Source organism: Sphaerodactylus townsendi, linkage group LG01, assembly GCF_021028975.2.
Source record: "Sphaerodactylus townsendi isolate TG3544 linkage group LG01, MPM_Stown_v2.3, whole genome shotgun sequence".
NCBI lineage: Eukaryota > Metazoa > Chordata > Lepidosauria > Squamata > Sphaerodactylidae > Sphaerodactylus > Sphaerodactylus townsendi.
Genome location: NC_059425.1, coordinates 30,570,884 through 30,597,114, shown reverse-complemented (window position 1 = coordinate 30,597,114; position 26,231 = coordinate 30,570,884). Strand labels below are relative to the sequence as shown.

General features: G+C 46.1%; 1 protein-coding gene across 1 annotated transcript in view; it reads left to right on the top strand.

The window, feature by feature from the left end:
- Positions 1-249: 249 nt before the first annotated feature.
- The window catches only part of SCARA5 (scavenger receptor class A member 5), a 125,764-nt gene continuing 99,782 nt past the window's right edge, over positions 250-26,231 (top strand). Inside the window, exons 1-2 of the mRNA XM_048487202.1 lie at positions 250-678; positions 11,715-11,834. Coding sequence (XP_048343159.1) covers positions 11,723-11,834 — 112 coding nt within the window. The 5' untranslated portion in view covers positions 250-678; positions 11,715-11,722. The remainder of the gene's footprint in view (positions 679-11,714; positions 11,835-26,231) is intronic.

Below are 26,231 nucleotides of genomic sequence, written 5' to 3'. Positions count from 1 at the left end.
CTTTACAAAAACTCTGAGTTCTGTTTCCAATCTGCACCCCAGGATTCAACCGCGTGCTCCATTAAATGTTGATGACCTCCATGAAAACCACAACATTTCCACCAGTATTGTATTTATTATTTTAACACGGAATGCGACACTGCCCGCACTTCGGGAATCTGGCCACTGGGGGGCGCAAGTCTCCTGGCTGTGGGTCTCACCCGCACCGACCACTTTCCCCAGAAACTTCCCAAAGTTTTCGTGCAACAGTAGTATATTTTGCACACCACAACAATCCAGCTCGTGGACCTTGGAGCCCCTGGCTCTCCCGAGGAAACGTCTGCACCCTTCCTATCTCACTGGCTCTCCAGGCATGGTGAGTGCCTGCTGCAGAAAGGGCCCAGTCCCCAGCTTGGCCTGGAGAGGCTGGTTGCAGAATGTTGTGAGAGAGACTTTTCTGGCGTCTGAAGTCTAGTGGGAAGGTCTGCGCAGCTTTTGCCAGCTCCCAGTGGGATAAGTATGGAAGGGCTTGCTGGAGATGCCTAGCAGGCTGCTTCCTCTCTTCTGGCTTGGAGGACATTAAGTGATGAGAAGAGGAACCCTGGTTTCCCCTCTGTTTCTTTTTGCCATGCTGTGTGGTAGGGTCTGAGCGGTGGGAAAGGAGACAAGTGCCTGGGCTGCCAAGGATCCTGCCAGCAGGTGAGTAAGTTACACCTTCTTATTGCAAAGGCTAAGGTGGTGGGGAGAACTGGAGGCAATGTACCCCAGGTGGAAGAGACTTGAACTGGAATGTGAGACACCTCTGGCTCCCAAAGAATTTTCACCCACCTCTTTCCTGAACGGCTTTGGGAAGTCCCAGTTATCCACCTGTCGAGTGGGAGTGATACCAACTCTCCTGACAACTGTGTGGATGAATAGAGAGCTCAAGTTCCTGGGTCAGAGACAGGGCTAGCTTGAATGCACCAGAAATGTGCAACCTGAGAGAACTAGTGTGGTGTGGTGGTTAAGAGCAGTGGACTCTAATCTGGTGGACCAGGTTTATTTTCCCACACCTCCGTGTGAAGCCTCATGGGTGACCTTGAGCTAGTCACAGTTCTCTCCGAACTCTTTCATCCCTACCTGCCTCACTAGGTGTCTGTGGTGCGGAGGGGAAGTAAAAGAGTTTGTAAGCCATTTTTAGACTCCTTATGGTTGAGAAAAGTGGGATATAAATCCAAACTCTTCTTCATCCCTGTCAGGGTTGCCTGCCTGTAATCCGAAGGCTGGTCTTCAGCTGCCTCTGAGGGTGAAGGGGTGGCACAGAGGCATTTCTCCTAGACAGTGGAGTGGGTCTGCCTAGAATGGCACAATGACTTGGGGCTGACCCGAGACTTGGTGGCAGGACATCCCTGCCTCTAAACAAGCATCCTGTGGCCAGCGATCGTAGATTGGGGAGGTTTTGATTTCCAGTCAGCCTGAAGGGATTTCTCCTCTGTGCCTTTATTTCACTTTTTGCACTGTCCTGCTCTACCTCCTCCTTGTCTAATTAGGAGTATTTCTGAAATGAATTCTGGGATTGCAACAGGCACCCTTTGCAGCAGTTTGCAATGCCTGCGTTTAGCTTGGGGTTGTTGGGGGGTGTATGGGGGAAACACTGCTAAAAGTAGCCTTGATGTGCTTATATGATTGCATCTGTTTTGTATGGTGTTTTAGTGAGGCTTAATAATAATAGAAGCAGCAATAGCAATATCATTTGCATTTTAAATTTATAATTCCTTTTCTCCAAGGAGTTCAGGGTTCCCCCTTGCTTAAAAAAAAATCTTCACAACTATCGAGTGAGGTTGAGGCCGATTATGCACTGATGCTTTGCCCCACAGCGAGGGTACATCTCTTTCGGGGCAGAGTTTTGCTCTCACACTTATGGCAGTGCAGATCCCGAAAGCCCCATGGTTCCTGAGAGTGGGCAAACCCCGATGTCCCCTGGCTTTGGGATTTCCACTCCTCCTGGTCTCCCCCCCCCCCACACACTTGTTGTGGGCATTTACAGGGAGCGACAGCCGGCTTTAAAAAACACACACACACACCAAAATTAACAATAATGAGCCATTAAAATAGCGATATGAAGAATAACCATATCAAAAAATGAGGTTTTTTAAAAAAGCTTGCAATCTTGCAATTGACCTGGAGCGACCTTTAAGTGGGGCCAGGCAAGCCACGCAGCAGGCAGTGGGGCTATTTTAATGAGCTATTTTAATGGCTCATTATTCTCTATGTCAATAGAGAAATGCAAAGAGACCCCATTGCAGACTGAAGAGCCTCGAGGGAAGTGCTCCACGCATAATGGGCCTGTGACAGAGAGGCTGGCTGGCTGGGTCAGCCAAGGAGCTTCATTGTGGTGTAGTGGTTAAGGGCAAGTGCACTCTAATCTGGAGAACCGGGTTTGATTCCCCGCTCTGCCACTTGAGCTGTGGAGGCTTATCTGGTGAACCAGATTAGTTTGTGCACTCCAATACATGCCAGCTGAGTGACCTTGAGCTAGTCACAGTTCTTCTGAGCTCTCTCAGCCCCACCTACTTCACAGGAGGTTTGTTGTGAGGGGGGAAGGGAAAGGAGTTTGTAAGCCCCTTTGAAATGCCTTACAGGAGAGAAAGGGGGGATATAAATCCAAACTCCTCATCTCGTCGTTGTCGTCGTCGTCCTCCTCCTCCTCCTCCTCCTCCTCCTCCTCTTCTTCTTCTTCTTCTTCTCCTTCTTCTTCTCCTTCTCCTTCTCCTTCTCCTTCTCCTCCTCCTCCTCCTCCTCCTCCTCCTCCTCCTCCTCCTCCTCCTCCTCCTTCTTCTTCTTCTTCTTCTTCTTCTTCTTCTTCTTCTTCTTCTTCATGGCTTCAAAGGGAATTTGAAGCTAGAGCTCCTCAGTCATTGTCCAGCCCTCCGGCATGAGGGTGGGCAACCCCAACATGGGAAGCATCATGACCAATCGCTTTGTTTGGTGTACACAGCAGTTCTCTGCTGAAGGGATCAAGGCAACCCACTAAGGTGCCAGCAGTTCTTCTGGGGCCCAGAGTGATCCCAGAGAGTCTGCCTCTTGTTGGCTCACCATCTTCACAGGCAGACTGACTCTGTAGGTTGGGGCATTTCAGTCAAAAAGGTTGCCTGTCATTGGCTCCGCCTAATCTATTACCTGAGTCTTTTTAACCGGTTGTACCTGGGGCCTTGTGCGTGCAAAGCGGGGTCTCTGAATGTTACAAATCCCACAGAAATTGGCAGAAGGAAACAGACCCAATTGAAAACCGGAGAGGGCTCAGGCGTCAGCTTATGAAGCTGCCTTATACTGAATGAGTCAGAGCTCTGCTCTGTCACGGTCAGCATTGCTTTGATTGGCAGCCACTCTGCAGAGACTCGGGCGGAGGTCTTTCACATCACTTCCCGCTTGTTCCTTTTAATTGGAGATGCCAGGGATTGGACCTGAGACTTTTGGCACGCACGGCAGATGCTCTGCCACTGAACCACAGCCCCTCTTCACCCCAGGATGTAGCTCTACAAGCTACTTAAAAGTTATTCCCTTCCTAGCATCAAATGTACCGGGAGACTCCTTATACCATAGGTGTCAAACTCGCGGCCCTCCAGATGTTGTGGACTACAGTTCCCATCACCCGCTGCCCGCATCTGGGAGGGGATAATGGGAACTGTAGTCCATAACATCTGGAGGGCCGCGAGTTCGACACCTATGCCTTATACCGAGTCAGACCCTTGGCCTGACTTGCCTGGGATCAACTGCTCTGGCAGGCAGCAGCTCTTAGCAGAGTGAATCTTTCCTGCCTCCTTATAGCCTTTTAATCCGATTTTATTCATTTATTTACTTATATTTTTTTATCCATTGCTATACCTGGAGTACTCATGGCAGGTTATAATACAAGACTCATAAAAGTCATACAATCCAACGTAATGTAAGAGCAATTACCATCTTATGCCAGGTGTTTCTTTACCTATCTCCTGAATGCATATCAAGAAGATGTTTGATGCACCTCAGGGAGGGGACCGTTCCACAATTTTGGGGCCAGCACCAGAAAAGCCCCGCCTCAAGTCTCTGGAGACTGGGGCCCACTGCTTGTGCGGTGTCTGATGTGCAACTCAGTTGTGCAACACATTTTTTAAACAACCTCTTTTTATAAAATCATAGAGTTGGAAGAGACCTCAAGGGCCATCAAGTCCAACCGCCTGCAATGCAGGAACACACAATCAAAGCACTCCTGACAGATGGCCATCCAGTCTCTCTTTACAAACCTCCAAAGAAGGAGACTCCACCACACTCCGATGTAGTGCATTCCACTGTCGAACAGCCCTTGCTGTCAGGAAGCTTTTCCTGATGTTTAGGTGGAATCTCTTTTCCTTCACCTTGAACCCATTACTCCTGGTCCAAGTCTCTGGAGCAGCAGAAAAACAAGCTTGCTCCCTCACCAACATGACATCCCTTCAAATATCTAAACATGGCTTTTTATCATCTATTTCTTGACTTTCTAGATTAAAGCAGTGGTGAAATGCCTGAAGTCTCCTCAGCTACTGGTGATTAGAGAAAACTGTCCTAGTCCACTCTCTCTGGTGATTTCCCCACAGCAGAAATAAAATGTCCCACAAACATTTTAAAAAGATCAGTTCTGGCTTTTTAAATTCACACACAGCCTGCCAAAAACAGTCAGCCAAAAGCATTGCCAGCCAAAAGGGATCCTTTTTTCTGGCCTGCTGCACAGAGCTTTTGCCATTTTGTGGGCTACTGCCGAGATTCTCCATTCCTCTGCCGTTTGGTGAAGGTTTCCCATGGAGGTTTCCTCTGCTTGCAGCTCATCCGCGTGTGAATTCTGTGGAGAAAGTAGAAGAATAAGTGCAGTGGTGGGATCCAAAAATTTTAGTAACAGGTTCCCTCGGCAGCCCCTCCTCAGCAAAGGGGGCAGAGGCGTACCCAGGAAAACCTGAGCCCTGGGCAAAACCTGAGTTGGATTCCCCCCCCCCCCATGGGCAGCCAACCCACCACAACCCCAAAAATTTTTTTTGCACCAGGTCATTTCTAAATCATCATCACATTATAGAAAATGCCCCAACTCACAAATCTGAAACACAGCAATGGTGAAACACACAGGTTCTTTGATAGAGACTGGTGAGATAAAAGGTACGAAAGGCTGAGAATCAATGAATTGCAGTACCTGAAAGGGATTAACAGTTCAGGGAGTTACATTATTAGTGACAATTGCTATATGGAACCTTCACATTCAAAGGCAGTATGCCTCTCGGGGAGGCAAGGGCATGGAGATGGAAAAGCGGACCCAATTAGTAACCCCCTCTCGGCACACACAAATAATTAGTAACCCACTCTCGGGAACTGGTGAGAACCTGCTGGATCCCACCTCTGAATAAGTGGTCCTACGCATGTGTTGTTTTCCCTCTTTTTTGTTTTGAGGGGAATGTCTGCAAAGCTACGGCGGCACAATTAGAGAAGCTGCAATATGTGTTTATTTGTGTCACCGTAGCTTCGCAAAAAAAAGAAGGAAAAATGACACGTGAATGGGATTGCTTGGCAAACCAAACTTTATTCATCTACTTTTTACATGGAAATCGTGCATGAATGAGTTGCAGGCAGAAGAAACCTCCATGGGGAACTTTCAGAAAATCTCTGCAGCAGCCCACAAAATGACGGGTGTGAGCTGTAAAAATGTAAGTAAGAGGTTTGCGTGGGAGAAATAAAACGTTTCCTGCCTGCTTTTGTTCACTTAGCAGGCAGGAAACGTCTTCAACCCAGGTTGGGGGGAAAAGATCTCTATTTTAGCCATTTTTTAATAACCAAGGTTGAGAAAAATAAAACGTTTTAAATATTTTTAGAGAAGAGCTTAGCTGTGCAAATTTCTTCCCTAAAATGCTTTTAAAAACGTCCCCAATGTCAAGCCCCAGATCTGGACCAATATCAGACTCAGTGATTGCGATCAGAAGTCTTTATTGTCAGACATCAGCATAGCCCTAGAAGAAGCCAGTTCTGAACACTGGCTCTTCTAGTGCCCCTTTTAATGCCCCAAAGGCCCTCTTTCCTTCGGTCTCCAGAAACATCAAAGCAAAACATTACAAAGCAAGAAGGTGACAATCATTCATTCTCAGCCACACTGGTGCTTGGACGCAATCTACATACTACAGGTTACAAAGTACAGAGGCAGCAAGAATCCGCGATTCAGGAAGCACATTGTCATTGCAGAACCATAGCCCTGTGTGATGTCAGGTGTGCTACCTGATACCCAAAATGTTTTTTTTCTGCTGTGCGAAATCACATCTGTGACCTTTTAAAGGTTACCCTTCCTTGGAGGATGGCTGGCAAGATGTTCCTTGCGATAAGTTGAGGAAGAGCAACTGGTTCAAGCTGGCTCAGTGAGCCTCCGAGCCTGGAAGTGATTTTGAACTTCAACTCTCTCCAGTCATGGTCTCCAACCTCAGTGCCCCCAATTGCTAATGCATTTAAGCCTACTGGATCAGGCACTGCTGGGAGTTGGCTTTCTCCAACCATATTTGGCCAAGTACAATGCCCTCCCTCGCCCCCTTCCTCCCACATGGCAGCACCCCAACAGTTTCATAGGTACATACTTCATTTTTTTGTGCACTTGGGCCAAAAAGGTTGCTTATCCCTGATTTAGTTTAACTCTCTGTTTAGAGCAGGAACTCTCTGTTTACAAAGCTAGAGCAGGTCTCTCAGATGTCTATCCAGCCCCTGCGAGGGAGAATGTCTCCTACAGCGTGTCATTGCAGTGATGCTTGAAATTTTGAACATGCCTTCCCCCCCCCCCCTAAAGTGTGGCTAACTTCCTTCTATTGAGAACCACACTTGGAAGATGTTTCAGGGCGCCGGCTGCCAAAACGTGCCTTCAAGTCTGTCTACCACAAGGAAAGGGCAGCCAAACCCATCTTTTCTCAATCTGGCGTGGCATGTTATGGCATTTTTTGTTAATGGCTTTGCACTGAGCACCAGGAATGTGAGTCTGAGGTTCGGCTTTGCCCCCTGGAATCAGGCCTACTTCAGCCTCCGTCTGTCTCTGGCTAGCAGAAGCAGGGTGGTGTTAAAGGAGCTAAAGTTCCTCTTTCATGTGGCGAGGGCGCATCACGTCGGAGTGCAGGCTGACCAGAGGCGGCCCATGCTGGGCCTGTGTGAGGGTTTTTCATCATCTCAGTCAGTGGACTGTCAAACTGGAGTGTAAAGTGAAGTTGAAAGGAGCCTGAGGTTAAAGAGAAAGCTGAGGCGAAAGGATCTTTCATCTCTGCTCTGGTTCACAAGAAAGCAGTATCTGGCCTTGGCAAATGCAGCTACATAAGGGTCAGCAAATGGCGTTCTGTGCCACAAACCATTTAGGTGTGCTCTGGTCCAAAGGCATTTCAATATCTTTTCATCACTTTCTTGTGGAAGTGCTGTAACTGCCAAAATAGAGTCAGGCCAATGGCTGTTTTCCTGCCCCAATTCCTGTGATGGATATTCCTACCACCAGAGGGCTTTTCCCTAGGGTTTTTTCCCCCCAGTCTGGTATTGAGATGCGATTATATTGATGTGTCAATTACTGATTTTAAAAAACCTGGTTTAAAGTCTCCTGGAGATGTACAGGGGAGGAATGGCTGCCACAGCGACTGGGCAAGCCAAAATGGCTGCCTTGTGGGCAAATCTAGACTTCCTCCTCACAGGTTAGCCCAAAACATCACAGGAAAGGTGGTTTGGAAAAGGCTGTAGAAACGAAGAGAAAAAGCCAGGTGGTTACGGAAGCAGCACAGTGCTATAAGGGAGTGGAGGAAAAAACTTTTTTCCCCCTAATAATTCTTAAGCTGGGCCAAATAATGCATGTGTAAGTGACCTTATTTTTCGAAGTTCGTAGGTTGCCTGTTAACTGTAAGGCATCGTGTGTGGTGAACAACATGTATAAAACCTAATGAGAGCTATATTTGGGAGGGGAAAAAAAATTAACAGTGTAATCCTAAACAGAACGGTGCCCTCTTAAATCCGTTGAAGTCAATGGGCCTAGAAGCGTGTAACTTTTCTTAGGATTGCACTGTAAAATAGTAAAACGAATTTTTGTTAAAAAAAGGAAATGCTATACAAGCCAGCAGTCCTAAAACTCATTGGAGCAAAGGTAAAGAAAATTCCATTGCTCTTGGGAGAGAAGGTGGGTTGCCGGGTCACATCAAGATCTGTCTGTTACATTTTTACCCTGGCCTTCCTCAAAGTTGCTCAGGTCAACATTTGAGTCCAGGTTGCTGACTGCCAGCAACACATGAAAGCGTTCCCTGCTGTTTGTCCATTGGCTACTGGTATCCTACTCCTAACTATGGTGGATTTAGTCATGTCATTTGGTGGATATACCCTTTTCAGAAATGTGGCCCCTTTCATAATTAGTTATTGTACAAGGAAGTACTTTTTGTCTATCTAATATCATTTTTAAGTCTTTTTCCTCTAAGAAATTCGGGGTTGAGCACACATGGTTCCTGCTTCTTCCTTTTATCATCCCAACAAATTTGTGAGCTAGAGTAGGCCAAGAAATGGTGACTGACCTAAAGCCATCCAGCTGAGAGTATAACTCCACATTCTGTGTAGTTTCTTTCTTTCTTTCTTTCTTTCTTTCTTTCTTTCTTTCTTTCTTTCTTTCTTTCTTTCTTTCTTTCTTTCTTTCTTTCTTTCTTTCTTTCTTTCTTTCTTTCTTTCTTTCTTTCTTTCTTCCTTCCTTCCTTCCTTCCTTCCTTCCTTCCTTCCTTCCTTCCTTCCTTCCTTCCTTCCTTCCTTCCTTCCTTCCTTCCTTCCTTCCTTCCTTCCTTCCTTCCTCACAGCTGCAGGGATTGCAATTTTCTTTCCTATCATTCCTCCACCAAAAATCACCTTCCCCACGGAGGCTCCTGCTACTCCGCCTGGGGAAAAGATACAGGAACTTGAATGTTTTCCTTAGTCGGGGAGGTAAGAGCAACTTGGAGGTGAACCTTTTTGGTTGGAGTGGAAGGGCAAAGATTTTCAGAACTCCCCTTTTGCATTGTTAAACCCACCCACTCACCCCCACCTGTAATTTAAAAAAACAATCTGAAAGGGAAATAGTCACATAAATACAGGTCGTTGAAGCCTGAGCTGTCATTTGAACCTTGGTCTGGGCAGCTACAGTCTCTCACTCGGACCACACTGAATTTCCTTTTGCAGTGCTGAGCCAAGAGCCCATCACCTTCAATTCTTGTCATAAATTCCTGTATTACACAACAGGGAGTAACATCTCCCTCTTTCCTCATCGTTTGCAATTGTGTTAACCTCTGTCATGATTTACGTTTGGACTAGATCAAACTTTGGTTTCTTTCTTGACTCCTGTGCTGTAGAACACAGACAGTAAACTCTATGGGGGCTGTATCTTATTCTCTGCTACTGCTTCTCTGCAAGGCCCCGTGAACACAGATGTGTGTAAAGTGCTGTGACATCTGGTACCCCCCGTAGGGTTTTCAAGACAAGTGACTAACAGAGGTGGTTTGCCATTGCCTTCCCCTGCAGAGTGACCTTCACTCTATAAATTACGGCAGTGATTCTGGCTCTACCAGGAGTATCCACCTCTCCCTGGAGTGGGAGGAGCTGGCCGCTTTGGGCTGTGATCAAATTTGTCCAGCTGGTTCGATGATGAATTTGCCAGGTCTTGATCTCTCACTCTCTAAAACATTGGGAGTATTTCAGGGATCTCCATCAACCCTTCCTGGCCTGGTATGCTTAGGGCAGTGGGGCTCCTTGCGATGGTGCTGTGGGTGCGTGCGCCAGCAAGTCACAGCTGATTTATGGCAACGTGGTCGTATTTTCAAGGCAAGTCACTTGCCTTGTTTGCCATTGCCTGCCTCTGAGTCACACCCCTGATATTCCTTGGAAGTTGACCATTCAAATACTAACCAAGGCTGACCCTGCTGAGCTGCTGAGATCTGACCAGATCAGGCCAGCCTAGGGCTATCCAGGCCAGGGTATGAATGCACCCCAAATTGGAGGCCCATAGCTCCATAGCAGGCCAGCATTTTGCCTGCAGAAATCACCCTGGCATCTCCTGTTGTGGTGCTTACAAAGCAACCCTGGTCAAGGCAATACTGGGCCAATGTTTGGTAATCTGTAAAGGGCAGACTGCTCTCTTGATGTTCCATTTTTGCTGAGGACTGCCAATGAGGGGCCCTGGATTTTATCAGATTTGCATCTTGGGTGCTTTTTCTCTGCATTTGCACACTGAAGGGCGTGGATGAGGTATCTGAACTTCCCTCACTGCTTAGCTGCTGCAGTCAGAATCCGTTCCAACCCACCCTCTGCCATGAAGCTCCCTGACTTGGGCCCAGAGAAAAGGGCAATTTGTGCAACCCGCCTGAAGTTAGCAGGCAGTTTCTGCTGGTTTCCTTGGGGAAAGAATTCCAGAGATAGCAGCATGACAATGGAGATGACCTTTCTTCGGGTACTTCCCATTCTAATCTCACACAGATGTACAAGGCCTCCTGGGAGACAGGAATGCAGAGAGCTTGGCCTCTTGAAAACAAATGGGTCAAAACATATTGCCTGTTTTGGTTTTCCTCCTTTTCTTCCAACAATGCATATTACACAAGCTGTTCTAGTTCCCTATTTATTAGTACTGCAGTTTCCAAGTTTATTATTACGGCAGCCCCTCTCTCTGATTTCAAACCCTTCCTCACAATTATGGAGACCTTCTGTACAAATCTGAAACAAAGTCTTAGACTGTGGAAGTGTTGCCATATTCCTGGAGGGGGCGGGGGCTGGATAATTTGCCTCAGGCCAGCCGTAGTCTCTCAACCTAACATGTCCCACAGGAGGGTTGTGAGGCAAAAGTATTGAGGAGGAAGGGCCGTGACCCATTGCCCTGATCTTCTTGGAAGAAGGGTGGAATAAAAATGAACTTGAGAGATGAACAGACAGCTGGGGTTCTGGGTTGGCAAGCATATGATTTAGGGAGAGAGAGACCTATGGAGGTTCAACCAGGTGTGCTATCTGAAGTCACTGTCTAGTATTGCCAGCTCTGGGTTGGGAAATACCTGGAGATTTGGGGGTTGAAGCCTGAAGAGAGCAAGGTTTGAGGAGAACAAGGTTTGGGAAGAGGAGGGATTTCAGTGGGGTATAGTGCCTCAGATTCCACCTTGAAAAGTGGCCATTTCCTCCTGGGTAACTGATCTCTGTCACCTGGAGATCAGTTGTCATATCATATTGGGAGATCTCGAGCTACCAACTGGAGGTTGGCAACCTACCACTGCCCCTAGCTGCCATTTCTTTCCACCCCCACTTTAGGCTGATGATCCCACCCCAGATTGTAGGCAAGGAGCAGGAAGGAAGCCTGGCTGGTATAGGAAAAGCTCTGCTTAAATAAGATCTGTCTATGATTGAATGGCATAAACTGTCTTGTCATTTTCATGCTAAAAATGCAGAACTTTAGCTGCAAAAATCTGACATGCGAAACAGATAAATGACATGAACAGGAAGACTCGCAAATTCGAGTCACATCAGAGACGAACAAAATCAAATGTATTTTTTGCATTCAAAAATGGGGGTTGTCAAAATTCAGTAGAATCCCTGGATTAGAATCCACCCCCCCCCCCTCCAAAACTGGAGCATCTCCCAACATTCACTGACTTCTAGTGGTTCATTCTCTGCCTCTTTGTATCAAAAGTACACCGACAGAGTAGACCCACAGCACAATTTCTCACCAGATAATTTCTGCTTGTTTACCACCCCCCCCCCCCCCCCAGGCAACAGGATGGATAGCAAAGCCATGTACATGCACACTTTTGGGGAGAGGGAGAACGGATCCATCTTTGAAGAGCCGTTTGACGGGAAGAACGCTTCGAAGCTGAACCTCTGTGAAGATGGTAAGTGCTCTAGGCCGTGCTAAGATCCCACCAGATGATCTTCATTCTGGGATCAAGGTGTCAAAACTATTTAGGATTTATTAAAGGCATTTTTGCCGGCTGTTCTCCGTGAAGGGGCGGAAAGCGGGTTAATGATATTTCAAAAATACATCTCAGAGTAAGCCAGATAACAAAATTTGCAAAGACAGCAGAGAAAATAGAGTCAAATAACTGGGTGTGTGTTAACTGCAGTTAAATCGCTTCCAACTCATGGCAACCTTGTAAACCGATGTCCTCCAGAGTGTCCTATCCTTAGCAGCCTTGCTCAGATGTTGGCAACTGAAGGCCGTGGCTTTCTTGATTGAGTCAGTCCATCTCATGCTGAGTGTTCCTCTTTTCCTGCTCCTTTCAACTTTTCCTAGTATTATTTCCTTTTTCATTCAAGAAGAAGAAGAAGAAGAGTTGGGTTTATATCCCCCCTTTCTCTACTGCAAGGAGACTCAAAGAGGCTGACAATCTCCCTTCCCCTCACCCCACAACAAACACCCTGTGAGGTAGGAGGGGCTGAGAGAACTCCAAAGAACTGTAACTAGCCCAAGGTCACCCAGTTGGCTTGTATTGGAGTGTACAGGCTAATGTGAATTCCCCAGATAAGCCTCCACAGCTCAAGCGGCAGAGCAGGGAATCAAACCTGGTTCCTTCAGATTAGAGTACACCTGCTCTTAACCACTATGCCACTGCTGCTCTTTGAGGGGCCAGACAGTAGACAATCTACTATAGGTAATCGTTGTTAGCTAAACATTGCACAGAGTCAGTGTACCTCTGAATATCAAATGTGGGGGGTAAACAGGGGAAGGACATAAGTCTGCTTGAGACTCAACATGGATATATTCCTAACCTTTCCCCAAAAGGCTCTCTGTTCAACACCAAGGTGGCCAGTGACGTAGGTATAGATTTTTTAAGGGGGGGGGGGGTTCAGGGGTGAGACCATGTGAAGCTGGCAAGAGTTTGGGTGCACTGGCTTGGCCGTTGTGAGTTTTCCAGGCTGTGTGGTGGCCGGGGTCTGGTAGTTTTTGCTCCTAATGTTTTGCCTGCATCTATGGCTGGTATCTTCAGAGGCATGCCACACTGAGCTGTGTTTCTTTCTGTGGCACAGTGGCATATAGAGAGAGATATGTCTCACTGTGCCATGCATCTGGAGATGCCAGCCACAGATGCAAGCAAAGCGTTGGCAGCAAAAACTACCAGGCCACGGCCAGACAGCCCGGAAAATCGACAACAGCCAGTTGATTCTGTTCGTGAAAACCTTTGACAGTACATAATTTGGATCCATGCTAATGTTTTAAAGGGTATAAGGACTTCCTCTTGACAGTTGTGATTTTCCTACCTTCTGCTTCTCAAGGCAGCACAAAATGCCCTCTCACCCTGTTCCAGGAGGTCCTCTCTGTCCCAGGAATAGGATTCTAGGAGGCATTTCAGGCTGCTGCAGGAGCGGGGCGAATCACGCTTACTAGATGAAACCCAAAACGTCTGTGATTATGATTTCCCCTATTTTAAAAACAATGCCTAATTAGGAGTCTCACTTGTTTGCCTTGAAGATTGGGGCAAATAAAGAAGAGGGTGGTTGACCCTTCCTTCTCATGCCTCTTCCGCTATTAAGCGGCCCCTCTCCCCATTCAGAGGCAAAAACAAACCATGCGGAAGAGCCTTGATTGTAAGAATCGTGCTGGCTGATGGTAAACATCTGTCATCAGTGGTCATTTGTGGCCTGGTCCCTTCCAGCCCAGCTTAACTCTCGGATTCCCCCTAGTCCCAACGAATGTGGGCTGTTCCACAAATGGTTGGTTTGGCACAGAAACGCTGCCAACACCTTCAGAGGCCACGGCAGGGCAGAAAGCTGATCAGCCTGGATAATCCTCTGGGTATCGTGTAGTGGCACATTGCCAAGAGCAAGCATTCACAGTGCCTACAAAGCGAGTGACACGTGTGAGGAGTTTGGGTCCCGAGTGCCAAGACTTCTGTTTCCTGTGGGAGGCGAGGGCGGAGCTGGGAATTTTCACCAGCACTTTATTAAACTGTCAAGAAGCCCGTGTGGCCCAGAGGGTGCAAGAAACGGCCCTTCATTTCCCCCTCGTATATGATGCCACAACATGTTGGGCTGCAGGCTGTGAAACTCGGAGGGAGAATTTTGGGTTCTGTTTTAAAGGGGGCACACATTCCCACCCCTCATTAAGCAGCTGAGTCAACAATCTGCATGTGCAGTAACTATCAGGAGACTATTAGTAACCAGTAACTATCAGTAACTATCAGGAGACACGTCTCCAGGTTTACAGATTGCACAAGATTGTGTGTGAAAGTGCCCTTCCTGATCCAATAGGACTTTCAAGTCAAGAGACTAACAGAGGTGGTTTGCCATTGCCTTCTTCTGCATAGAGACCCTGGTATTCTTTGATGGTCTCCCATCCAAGTACTCACCAGGGCTGACCCTGCTTAGCTTCTGACATCTGGCCAGATCAGGCTAGCCTGGGCCATCCAGGTTGGAGCCTACCATTTTACTACTCGTTCCTTCAGTCTGGGGGCAGTCATTTGAAGCAGGGAGCTGTACCACCCCTGTTCACACATGCTTAGAGATGGTACAGCTCCCTGCTCCGAATGATCGCTTCTATACTGGAAGAATGAGCAATGAAATGGCGAGTGGGATCCAAATTAAATAACTGCAAATAACTTAGTGACAGCCTTCCCCCCTACCAAACTTCACAGATATACTGTCTTGTGAGATCTCCAGTGGCTCTGAAAGATTTATGTATCGACAAGTTTTGTACCCCTCATAGGGCCATCAAGGTGGATAATACACCGAAACCTACAAAGTAAAAAACTCATCTTAAAACCCATTAAAACCACCACACAAATATCATTTCAAAAAGTTTAAACGAGATCTTAAAACAAATGGCAAAAGATAAACATAACAATTAAAAGATTGCAGAGGAAAGAGGGATCACTGAGGGAATGCCAACGGAAATAAACAAGTTCTCACCCGCCAGGGGACAATGCAAACAAAATGGAATGACAGATGTACTGGAGATTCTGAAGTGTGATTTTTTTCAGAGACTACATTCTAGTTACTGGGAGGCAGTAATTGACAAAGGTTGTAGTCCCCATTTATGGGTTTCTTAGTAACATCTGGTTGGGGCCTCTGTGAGAATCTGATGTAAGAATTCAGCATGGTGTGTAGTGGTGGTTAAGAGCAGGTGGACTGGAGAACTGGGTTGATTCCCTGCTCCTCCACCAAAGAGGCAGACTCTTATCTGGTGAGTTGGATTTGTTTCCCTACTCCTACATTCCTGCTGGGTGACCTTGGGCTAGTCACAGTTCTCTCTGAACTCTCTCAGCACCACCTATCTCACAAGGTATCTGTTGTGCTTAGAGGAAGGGAAAGGCGTTTGTAAGCTCCTTTGAGTCTCCTTACAGGAGAGAAAGGTGGGATATAAATCCAAACTCCTCCTCCTCCACCCCTACCCCCACCCCCACCACCTCCTCTTCCTCTTCTTCTTCTTCTTCTGTAGTCTTACATTGGATTCATGGTAGATAGCTGACTGATAACTTTGAAACAGTCTGCTGTGGTACTGAGTGTCGATCCAGTGACTTAGTTCAGACATCATGTGAAACCACAGTTTAATATAAAATAACTCTGGTTAATGTGATCATGACCTTCACCTGGATGACCCAGGCTGGCCTGACCTCGTCAGATTTCTGCCTCTGGTTGGTACTTGGATGGCAGACCACCAAGAAAGTCCAGGGTTGCTGGGCAGAGATATGCAATGACAATCCACCTCTGGCCGCTCATGCCTTAAAAACCCTACAGAATTGCCATGGCAGCTGTGACTTGATGGCACTTTCCACCACCATCCTACACCAACTCTGGTTGTTTAGAGTACTTCAAACCTGCATCTGGAGCCATGGCCGTTTCCGCACGGGCAAAATATGACGCCACCGAACGGAAAAAAGAAGCGCCAGAGCGGTGAGCGCTGCTTCGCAGAAGCGGCGGGGCGCAGTCGCTGCCGCTAAACGCTAAACCGGCGCTAAGACGGTGTATCTAGCAAACGCTGTTCACTCTCTTTTCCCCATGTGACGCATCGACGCCGCGACTGGGCGCGAACAGCCGCCACGGGAGCTGCCGCCACAAATGGCGCCGGGCCTGCACTGCCGCGCGCAGGCGCTAACGCCACAGACGCCGCTCGCAGCTTCCGCGGCGTAACCGGCCACATTTCTGCGGGCTGCGGACGCCTCGCAGCCCCTGTCTGTGTGGGAACGCTTTTTTGGGATGTTTACTTTGCGACGCCATCGCCGCTGCTTTTGGCCGTAAGCGGAAACGCCTTTGTCCCCTGTGACGCATCGACGCCGCGACTGCGCGTAACAACAGCCGCAGCGGGAGCCGCTTCAAATGGCGACTCGCCAGACGGCCAAGTTACCTTTCCCCACACACACACACATCGCTCGTCTCCTGGTGCTTTCCCCATGGCTGGGCACCTTTCCCAGACCTATGCACTGGGACTGACAGTAGCTGGGAGTGGCACTGACAGATGGGGACGGCAGGACATCAGGGCAGCTCACGCGGTCCATCGTGACTGCTGCGGGCACGCCGGGCCTGCACGGGCCGCGCGCAGGCGCACGCGACGCCGCTCAAGAAGGCCAGTGCAACCGCCATTTCTGGGCTGCGGACGCCTCGCGAGCCCTCGGCTTCGTCTGTGTGAACGCTTTTTCATGTTGCAATTTATGCATCGCCATCGTCAGCCAAGCTTTACCGCAAGGAAACGCCCAATGGTTTGAATTCATTAACAGCAGTTAGTCTTAGCCAGAGGCGTAGCTCCAAGGGGCAGGGGAGGGGGCATGACGCATCGGGCGCGTGCCCCTGTGGAGGTGTGGTGGGGGCATTCCAGGGCGGGGGCATTCCAGGGCGAGGCGGGGGTGGAGGGCGCACCAGAGCACTGGGTGCTTTCCCCCCTTGCTATGCCTCTGATCTTAACCATGGTTTTGTGTAATGTATGAATACAGGCATTCTGGTTTTATCTTGGTTTGCTCCTACTCCTACTTTCACTGCGATCCAGGCCAACTCTCCAGTTGAGTCTCTGCAGGAAGGGCTACAGAAAGAGAAACCAGAATTGCTAAGACAAACCGAGATGTCAATTGTTGTATGAGAGACAAATACTGATTCCATAACCAATTCCTAGTTAATATTAGTGATGCTGAAAAACCCAGCAGTTTGGCCTGCATTCTGCTCACCAGCTGTAGTTTTTGACAGGCTTCTTGGCTGTTCGTGAGCAGCTTTAGCCTGTTTAGCGGGTTACTTTTGCAACATTTTCCACAGTACAAACAATTGGCAGCATTTTGTGCATGCACATTTTTTGCACAGCCCAGTGGGAGTTGTATTCTCCCTCCCACAGACCCGTTGTTGCTGTATGCTACAGTACAACCAACTGTTTGAACAAAGAGTTGGCAAAGCAATCATAAGCCTGTCATAAATAACCACAATGATGTTGTTTTTTTAAAACTTACTGTTTGGTTTTGTCTGGGTCCATATACAGCAATGTTAACGGCTGCCAATCTGTTTGGATTGGGAACATTTTGTGCATGAATGTTTTCTCAGAATCAAATGGGGTTATAGTTTTCACACATCAACACACATCAGCTTTATGTCTTTTTAAAAGGGTTGGGGGGGGTGTCAGTATTTAAAAATTAAAAATTGATTGCACAGCAAGAACCAGCCACGTGAGAAAAAGTATACATTAAAAGCAAGTACCCCAACTGGGAGACAAAATCTGCTGAACAAACAAATCGTAAAGAAACTAAAGTCCGCAAACACAGCTACTGTGCATCAGCAAAGGTATGTGTGACAGATATTCAAATCAGACAGTAGCAGAGCAAGGCAAGACAATTGGAGGCCACTCACCTCTGATTGGGACTGTCCAGTATTGTATTTGCCTGCTGTTGTGACCAATTATCTATATCCCTAATTATAATGTCTGTGTGAAAGTGCCATCCAGTTGCAATTGGCTTATGGTGACCCTGCAGGGCTTTCAGGGCAAGAGAAGAAAGAAGAAGGTGTGGCGTTGCTTGTCCCTGCACAGCAACCCTGGACTTCCTTGGGGGTCTCCCATGCAAGCACCAACCAGGATTGACCCTGCGTAGCTTTTAATATTGGACAAGATTGGGCTAGCCTTGGTCATCCAGGCCAGAACCTAATAGAATGTAGAATATGTAGAAACTCATAAATGTTTTTGTGTTTTGCCTGAACTGAGCCAGGATTAGAATTCATTAGGAAAAAGATTAAGAACATAAGAAAGAGCCTGATGGATCAGACCAGAGTCCATCTAGTCCAGCACTCTGCTACTCGTAGTGGCTCACCAGGTGCCTTTGGGAGCTCACATGCAGGATGTGAAAGCAATGGCCTGCTGCTGCTGCTGCTCCTGAGCACCTGGTCTGCTAAGGCATTTGCAATCTCAGATCAAGGAGAATCAAGATTGGTCGCCATAGATCGACTTCTCCATAAACCTGTCCAAGCCCCTTTTAAAGCTATCCAGGTTAGTGGCCATCACCACCTCCTGTGGCAGCATATTCCAAACACCAATCACGTGTTGACGTTGCGTGAAGAAATCACGTGTTGCATGAAGATTGAGAATAAAATGGCAAGCATCATATAATGTTTTTCTATAAATTAATTCTGTAACCCCATCTGAAGTTCCAGTGTACCTGTCTTAGCAAAGAAGTTAGAAAGCAGGGATAGGAAACAGACTATATACCATCCTATCCTCTAAATCCATTGAAGTCAGTGAGTTTAGAAGGATGTAACTGCTGATGGTCCTGTAAAACCATCAAGGAGGTGGAACATCCTCCCTGTGAGAAAAGGCTGAAGTAGGGAATGGAAATATTAAAATCAGATGGCTTGTGAGGTGGTATGGTGTCACGAGGTTCTCGAAATAAAGTTTGTCTCTAATTATTCCTGAGGTTAGTGCTGTCATTTTCTTATGACTTGGTGGTTATCTGATTGGTTGTGCTGTTTTGATAGATCACAAGTTGCCTCATACTAAGAAAGCTCATCTGTGGGTTGAACTACCAAACTCCCTAGCCTCACCAATAGACTACACCGGTTTTGATAGAAGAAGTGAGCCAGTAGTAGGACCAGGAGTTACAATCATAATCTATTCTTCATCAACATCTTTCAGCAAATTCTAAATCTTTATATTGCTTTTTCCCAGCCATGTCTTTCCCTCCAAATAACTGACTGTCATTATTACCCATGCTACACCTTTCTCTTTTTGTTGACAAATACAGTTCCATTCTCCACACCAAAAATAAATCTCCACCCCTGCAATATCAGTTCTGAATTCAGAGACACTGTCATATAGTGAAGTACAACATGGCCAAGTCTGCCCCCTAGTTCTACTTGAAATCCACCCATGAATTCCTGAGATCTCTGTGTCACTCCCTGCTACCTCAAAATGATGGCAGTGAAGCCAGTAGTAGCAGCAGCAGCAAAGTATCTTCCTCCATCCCTGTGTTTCCCATAATGCTTCGACAGTGGCATTCCAGGTATAAGGGATTCTGGGAAATGTAGTTCCCCAGGACACCTTGATCCATATACAATCAACTGTCTGGAGAACAACATTCACCAAGCTACATTCACTGGTGCTTGGGATTCTGAGATGGAGGGAGAAAGGGACAGTGAGAGGCATGTTCCTTCAGAGTGCCGCCATTGTCCCTATTGCCAAAAAACTTTGGGAGAATGACCAAGTGGAAGGTCAAGGAGGAGTTCTTCTATGACTTGGAATAGAACTCTGGGGACTAAGGGTTTTTGTGCACTTACATACAGCTGTGTGCTTTGCAGTGGTTTTTTTAACGTGGATCCACTCTTTTGCCCACCTTCTACTTACTGGTTCTATCCTGGCAGGAGAAACTGCTGGTGTATGAGCAGGAAAAGCTGGAAGGAGTGAGAAGACCCACGGAAAGTGAAACACACTTTCCCCTTTCACTTTCTCTGTGGAGCGGGAAGAGTGAAGCTTTCCCTGGTTTTGAAAGCCATGGGGATTATCTCAGCTGAGGTGCAGAGAGTTAGGAGGAGGATAAGATGTTGGCATTCTGGGGACATTCCCCCAAAGGGAATGAATGCTCACTGCTGAGGAGACCACATGTGCATAAATGGCCTATAATGCCAACATTCAATTTGAATGATGTCCCGTTCTCTTTCACCTTCTGAGCCTGGCAGTTAGGAGCTAGGAGGCAAAATTAAGGGGAGGCCTTGGCCTCTATGTCCTGTTGACCTTCTGGGGAACTGATTGGCCACTGTATAAAATAGGAAGCTGGACTATGGGCCTCCATTCTGATCTTGCTAGGGCTTTTCTTAGGAACTTCAATGATATTGCTATTCCTTGATATGGCTGTGAGGAAGGGCTGAGGCTGTGGCACGCTGATGCAGTCCCTTTGCCCTACTCTGTCCTGTTTGCCCTGCTAAACACAGCCCATCTTAGCCCTCAAGTTGGTTCAACCATTACATTCTTATATCCTTATTTATTTGAGGTTTGGTAGGGAGTGTTGCAGGCTGTACTGGGGATCCCATAGAATCTGAAAATCTCCACCCCCTACCTAACATGACATCTCTGAGTGGAGACATTTGGGTCTTTCCAGTTCTTGTTTTTAAGAGCACTAAACCCAGGTTGAAACTGGAAAGATGATTCTGGAAAGATGAGGTGCTGGCACAAGAACTTAACACCAACAAATTTCTCACATATGTTGAGATTCTCCCCAGAAACTGCAACGGCTGGATGTTTTTGCTTTCTGAAGTCTGAAGTTCTGAGGCTGTGGTTTTCTGAAAAATGTCAGCTGAGATTCTTGCATCTTGATTCAAGTTGCATTCTCCTCAGGTCTTCAAGCGAAACTTCTTCTTTTTTTTGCCTTTGCTGTTTGTATCAATTTGTCATGTTGTCATGTAGTTCTTCTCTTCCCCGCTCTGCTGCTCTGCTGGAACCTTTTTCTCTTTTTTGGCTGAGATGTCTTTGTGTTCGGTAATCCCAACCAATCGGGGGTGATTGGTGTCAAATGAAGAGAAAACGAAGCCAATGTTCTGCTCTCATCTTAAACTGGCGTGGGGAGTCAAAAGAGGTAGTCCACGCTTATTCAGCAAAAGTCATAATGTGGTTTCATTTTAGTAAATTTTAGTAAGACAGGGAGCACCCCAGAGACATGTTCAAAGAATACCTGCCTGCTCTGCCTTTCAATTCATACCTGAATGCGCAGACCCATCCAGATTTTGATTGGCAAAGGAGTGTTGGCTCATTTGAACTGGCAGTAGGAATGTGCTCATTCTCAACTTGTAAACCTGTTTGTGTCCTTTCAAGTTACTGCTCTGCAGTCCCCCAAAAGGAGTTCAGATCACAAAATATTCACAGAATCAGGCACTCCCTTTTAGCTTAGCTGTGACCTTGAGTCGATTAACCTTCTTCAGCAGCAGCATTATAGGAAATGGTGGCTTTCCCAGTTGCAATTAGAACAGTCCACTAGTAAAGAGGAACACTTGAAATATTCCCAGGCATTAAGTGTCCTCCTTCACCATGCCATCCTGGTTTAATGCCCCGCTGGGCAGGCTCACATTCACCTCTCTCTCATCTGGGTTAGGCGCAAGCACCCTTTTTTTGGCTGATGAACAGAGAACACCGTTTCTCACATCAGTTAGAATATGAACTAAATCTGAATTATGCAAAATTTGTCTCTACATTAAAAGCCTAAAAACTAGGAGGTCTTGTAGGACATGGGATGTAGTGAGGGGCTGGCTAGTCTATTGGTTTAATCAGGATTGGACCTCTAGAAGAAGAGGAGGAGGTGGAGGTTGGATTTAGACCCTGCTTTTCTCAACTGTAAGGAGTCTCATAATGGCTTACTCCTTTCCTTTTCTCAGCTCATAACAGACACATTGTGAGGTAGGTGGGACTGAGAGAGTTCTGAGAGAACTGTGACTGGCCCAAAGTCACCCAGCAGGCTTCATGTGGAAGAGTGGGGAAACAAACCTGGTTCATCAGATTAGAGTCTGCTGCACTTAACCACTATACCACACTGTTTGTGAGAGGTCCCCCCCCACACACACACACTGCAAGGGAAGCATCAAATCTGCTCTTTGCAATTTTATTGTTCTTTCTAATTGATGCTGTTGCCGAACATCCAAAGAAGACCTCTTTTGACACGCAGCTGTGATCTGCCTCAGAAAGAAAGCAGTTAAGGGCCAGGCCAATTTCTCTCAGGGTCCCCAAGGGCCTGATATAAGTGTCAGAGAAAAATATTGTTAACTGTCATCATTATGAAACCTCCGTTTCCATCTGTTTGGCCAGGGATACAAAATCACAAACCACAAACTGATGAAAACAGCATCCTGGTAATTAATTACATATTGACCCATAGCGGGGTGAGGCAGGGTCTGTTGCACAGCAAAGAAAACATCACATTTCACGCTTCCTCCCAAAAATCTCCTCTTAAAGCTCAGTGTTTTCTCCAGGGATCTCATTTCACCATCGCCAACAAAAGGTTGACCTCAGCGTTTTATTGTCTCATAGTTCGGCTGAAACCCCCTCAGCTCAGTTATTTGATCTACTTATCTTTGCCTGGACACCCATCTTAACCCTTTGGAAATTGTGAAACTGGAGAAAGGTGGGGGACCAGATTTAGAGACGAGCTAGTGAAGCTACAGTTTAAGAATATGAGGACAAGAAAATAATAATTAAAAGGGGAAAAGGTCAAGTCCACAGCCACCACCCACCTGACTTAGACCAACCACATCACTAATTTATATTTGAAGTGTCCTTTTGTGTGAATAAAAAGTATTTTTTTAATAATAAGCAATCTTAATTAGGATTGCCAGCAATTGCCTAAGAAATTCTGGGGATTTGAGCATGGTGCCTTTGGACAATGGAGCTTAGCATGACTTTGATGTCCCCCCTGTGATGGCACATCTTATGATGTTGCATCAGAGTGAAAGGTCACCTCCTCCAACTGCTCCTCTTCTTGTGATGTCACTTCCTTCCTCTGGCCATGACAGTTTTGTGCCTCCCAGATGCACACTGGCTCTTTTCCATTTGTGACCACAGCACACAAGGGCAAGTGGATTTAGCCCCTCTGTTATGTTGCTTTCACATTCTCAAACAGTCCCATGGAGCTGCCGTCGGCTCCCTTGTAAAAATCATGTTGTTTTTGTGGCAACATGGAAGTTTCACAGTAGAACCAATAGTGACTCCATGAATGGTTTGAAAATGCAAAAACAGCATGGGGGTTGGGGAGGTTAAAACCACTTTTCCCTGGTTGCTGTGGTCACAAATAGAAAAGAGTGAGTGTGCACCTGGGAGTCACACAACCCGCATCACATGTGTGATACGAATACTTTGTGGTGTTCCTCAGGAAACTCCACTTTGTAATATACAGATGAAGCCTAAGATGATCAGTTATGACCAACAGACCTTCATTCAAATCATCGAAACGTATTATCTGTAATCAGCAGGAGTCAAAGAGATGACTCCACTGGTGGTGGGATTCAAATAATTTAACAACTGGTTGAATACAAGCACCATTTTAACAGCCGGTTCTTTTGAAGTGGTGCAAACCTGATGAATCCCACCACTGGACTCAACTCATATTAATATACATGATCTCCTTTGACAGCAGGTCTCCAGCGCCTCATGCGGAGGAAACTCTTTCCCAGCAGGAGTTACCAGAGAGCCACCCTAAGATCTGAGCCTGAGACCTTGAAACTGCAAAGCAGATGCTCAGTCTTTGAGCCATATTTTAAGACAGTCAACAATGAATGTATTTCACCACCTCTGTATGCAAACTGGTAACAATGGGGGCAGAGGTGTAGCTCCAAAGGGACAGGGGGTGCGCAACGCACTGGGTGAGCGGCTCTGTGGGAATGTGGTGCGGGTGTCGGGGGGCGGGATGCGGCGGACGCACCAGCGCACCGGGCATTTTCCCCCTTGCTACGCCTCTGAGTGGGAGTTGTTTCTATAATGCACATGGGCCCTTTCTGCATAACACAGATAAAATTCCTGGATTATAAAATGTTTCCTCCAGGAATTCTGCACAGCTTTAAGGGCAAAATGTTTTGGAAGAGTTTTATTCCAACCCAAACGGTTCATTTCGAAAATGCTAAACTAGAAATCTTTTTCCCTGAAGCAGTTTCAAAGCATTTCCTGCTCGTTGTGCGGAGATCAGGAAATGTTTTATTTCTCCTACCTGATTTTTGAAGCTCTCACTTTTGTTTCTCCGCTGCTTTCCACCCGCCATTTTCTGCTGCTTCAGTTTGAGTCTCCATGTTGTCCATTGCTTGGTAAAGAGTCCTATGGATGTTTTGTCATCTAGCAACACAGCTGCCTGTGCTTTAATAAACTCAGTATTTTTGCTGTGCTTTAATAAACTCAGTATTGCCTGCCAATTACATGAACATGTTGTTTTTCCGATTTTTTAAAATTTTGTGGGGTATCTTCAAAGCTATGTAGACATAATATAAGAATCAGAAAGGTTGTGCAGATTTTAAGTCTCTGTAGTTTTGAAGATGCAACAGTGTTTTTTAAAAAAAAGAATGAAAAAGAAAAAGAATGATTTTGCCTGAAATGCTTTATTTTTCCACACTATGCGGACAAAACCCTGAAAAAGGCTCTTTTCAAAACATTTGCAAAACATTTTAAATGTTCTGTGTGGAAATAGCCATGGTTTAGGTGCTTTTGTTGGTCCTTATTAAGGTTCCCCGAACTCCAGGTGGTAGATGGAGATCTCCTGGGGTTACAATGATCAATTATGGAGAAAATGGCTGCTTTCAAATGTGGATTGTATGCAGTGGTGGGATTCAAATAATTTAACAACCGGTTCCAAAAGGACTCAGTGGTGGGATTACAACCAGTCCTCTGAACTAGACAAAAAATTAGCTACCGATTCTACCGATCTGGTGCGAATAGGCTGAATTCCACCACTGACTACATGGCATTAAGAGCCCTTCAGGGGCAGGGTAGTATATAAATCTCAATAATGATAAATAATAAATAAATTACACCCTGATGAGGCTCATCCATTCCCAGACACTACCCCCCAAATCTCCAGAAAATTCCCTACACGGAGCTGGCAACTCTAGTCCTCATAAAACATACTGCATTCATTTTGTTTACAGTGAGCATCAGTTTTGCTTCAGTAACACAATTCGGCAGCTTGTTCTACATTCTAGCTGGAGGCGTTCTCCTCCGTTACACCCAATAACAAAAGTTTATATGATTGTGGAATCCCTTAGCCAAGTATAAGATCTGTGGTATTCATCACTCCTGCAGGGGGGGAAGAGATATATAAACACTTTGAGAAGACATTCAATATTCAAAAGAACATTTGGGATCATTTTTCTTTTAATTTCACTTTGTAAAGCAGATTTTATCTTTCCACTTTAAACTTAAAACCCCAACATATATAATATCATAACATTGTTGATTAAAGAAGAGAACAAAAACGTTTTGCTCAGAGCCAAGTAAGCAAAGAACAGTCATCTGCTCTGTCCTTGGTTACATGGATTTATGCTTGGGGGGACATTTTTATAAAAGGATTAGAACTGCAGTGTAATGAAATAGCTCAGGAGGACACTTTTATAAAAGAATAGGACTCTGTTCTATTGCAGTCTATTCTATGTATCACCTTGCTTTTACTGCCTTTGTAATTAATCTTCTGTGCTATGGTATGTCATGCCTTAGACATTTTTTTTGTTTATTTGCATTATTTTCCAGTTCTATGACCTAATCCTATTGCATTGTTTATTGGGTATTTAATGCTGTTTGATTGAATTGATTTTTGTATGTTTTTCAATTTGCCTTGAATCCCAGCAAGAAAGGTAGGGCATAAATGGAGTAAAATAAAATAAAATATTTCTACCCTAATGTTTTTGTCCTTGTCTCCTTGATCTATCTTCAACATAATAACTATATCACACCAACTTTCCTGTACTGGAGCCCATCCAAGAGAAAGTGTGCTCCAATTCCAGATTTAATTTTAGCTATATTCCCAGTTAAACTAGAATTCAAGTGGAGTGAAACATGGAATAGGGTGGAATTACATAGTGATCAAGGAGCACAACAAAGGGAATCCATTAATCCTTTTAGTCCTCAAGACATCCAGTTCTGCTCTTTTAGGGTTTTCTTCATTATCCAATGAGGATAGAAGCCTTGTCCAGGTGTCATATATTGTCTGCACACAGAAGTCCATGTATGGAAGGTGATTGGGTATGATCAGAGGTGGAATCCAGCAGGTTCTCACAGGTTCCCGAGAGTAGGTTACTAATTATTTGTGTGTGCCGAGAGGGGGTTACTAATTGGTGACTTTGCCACATGATTTTTGCCTTAGTTACGCCCCTCCTCT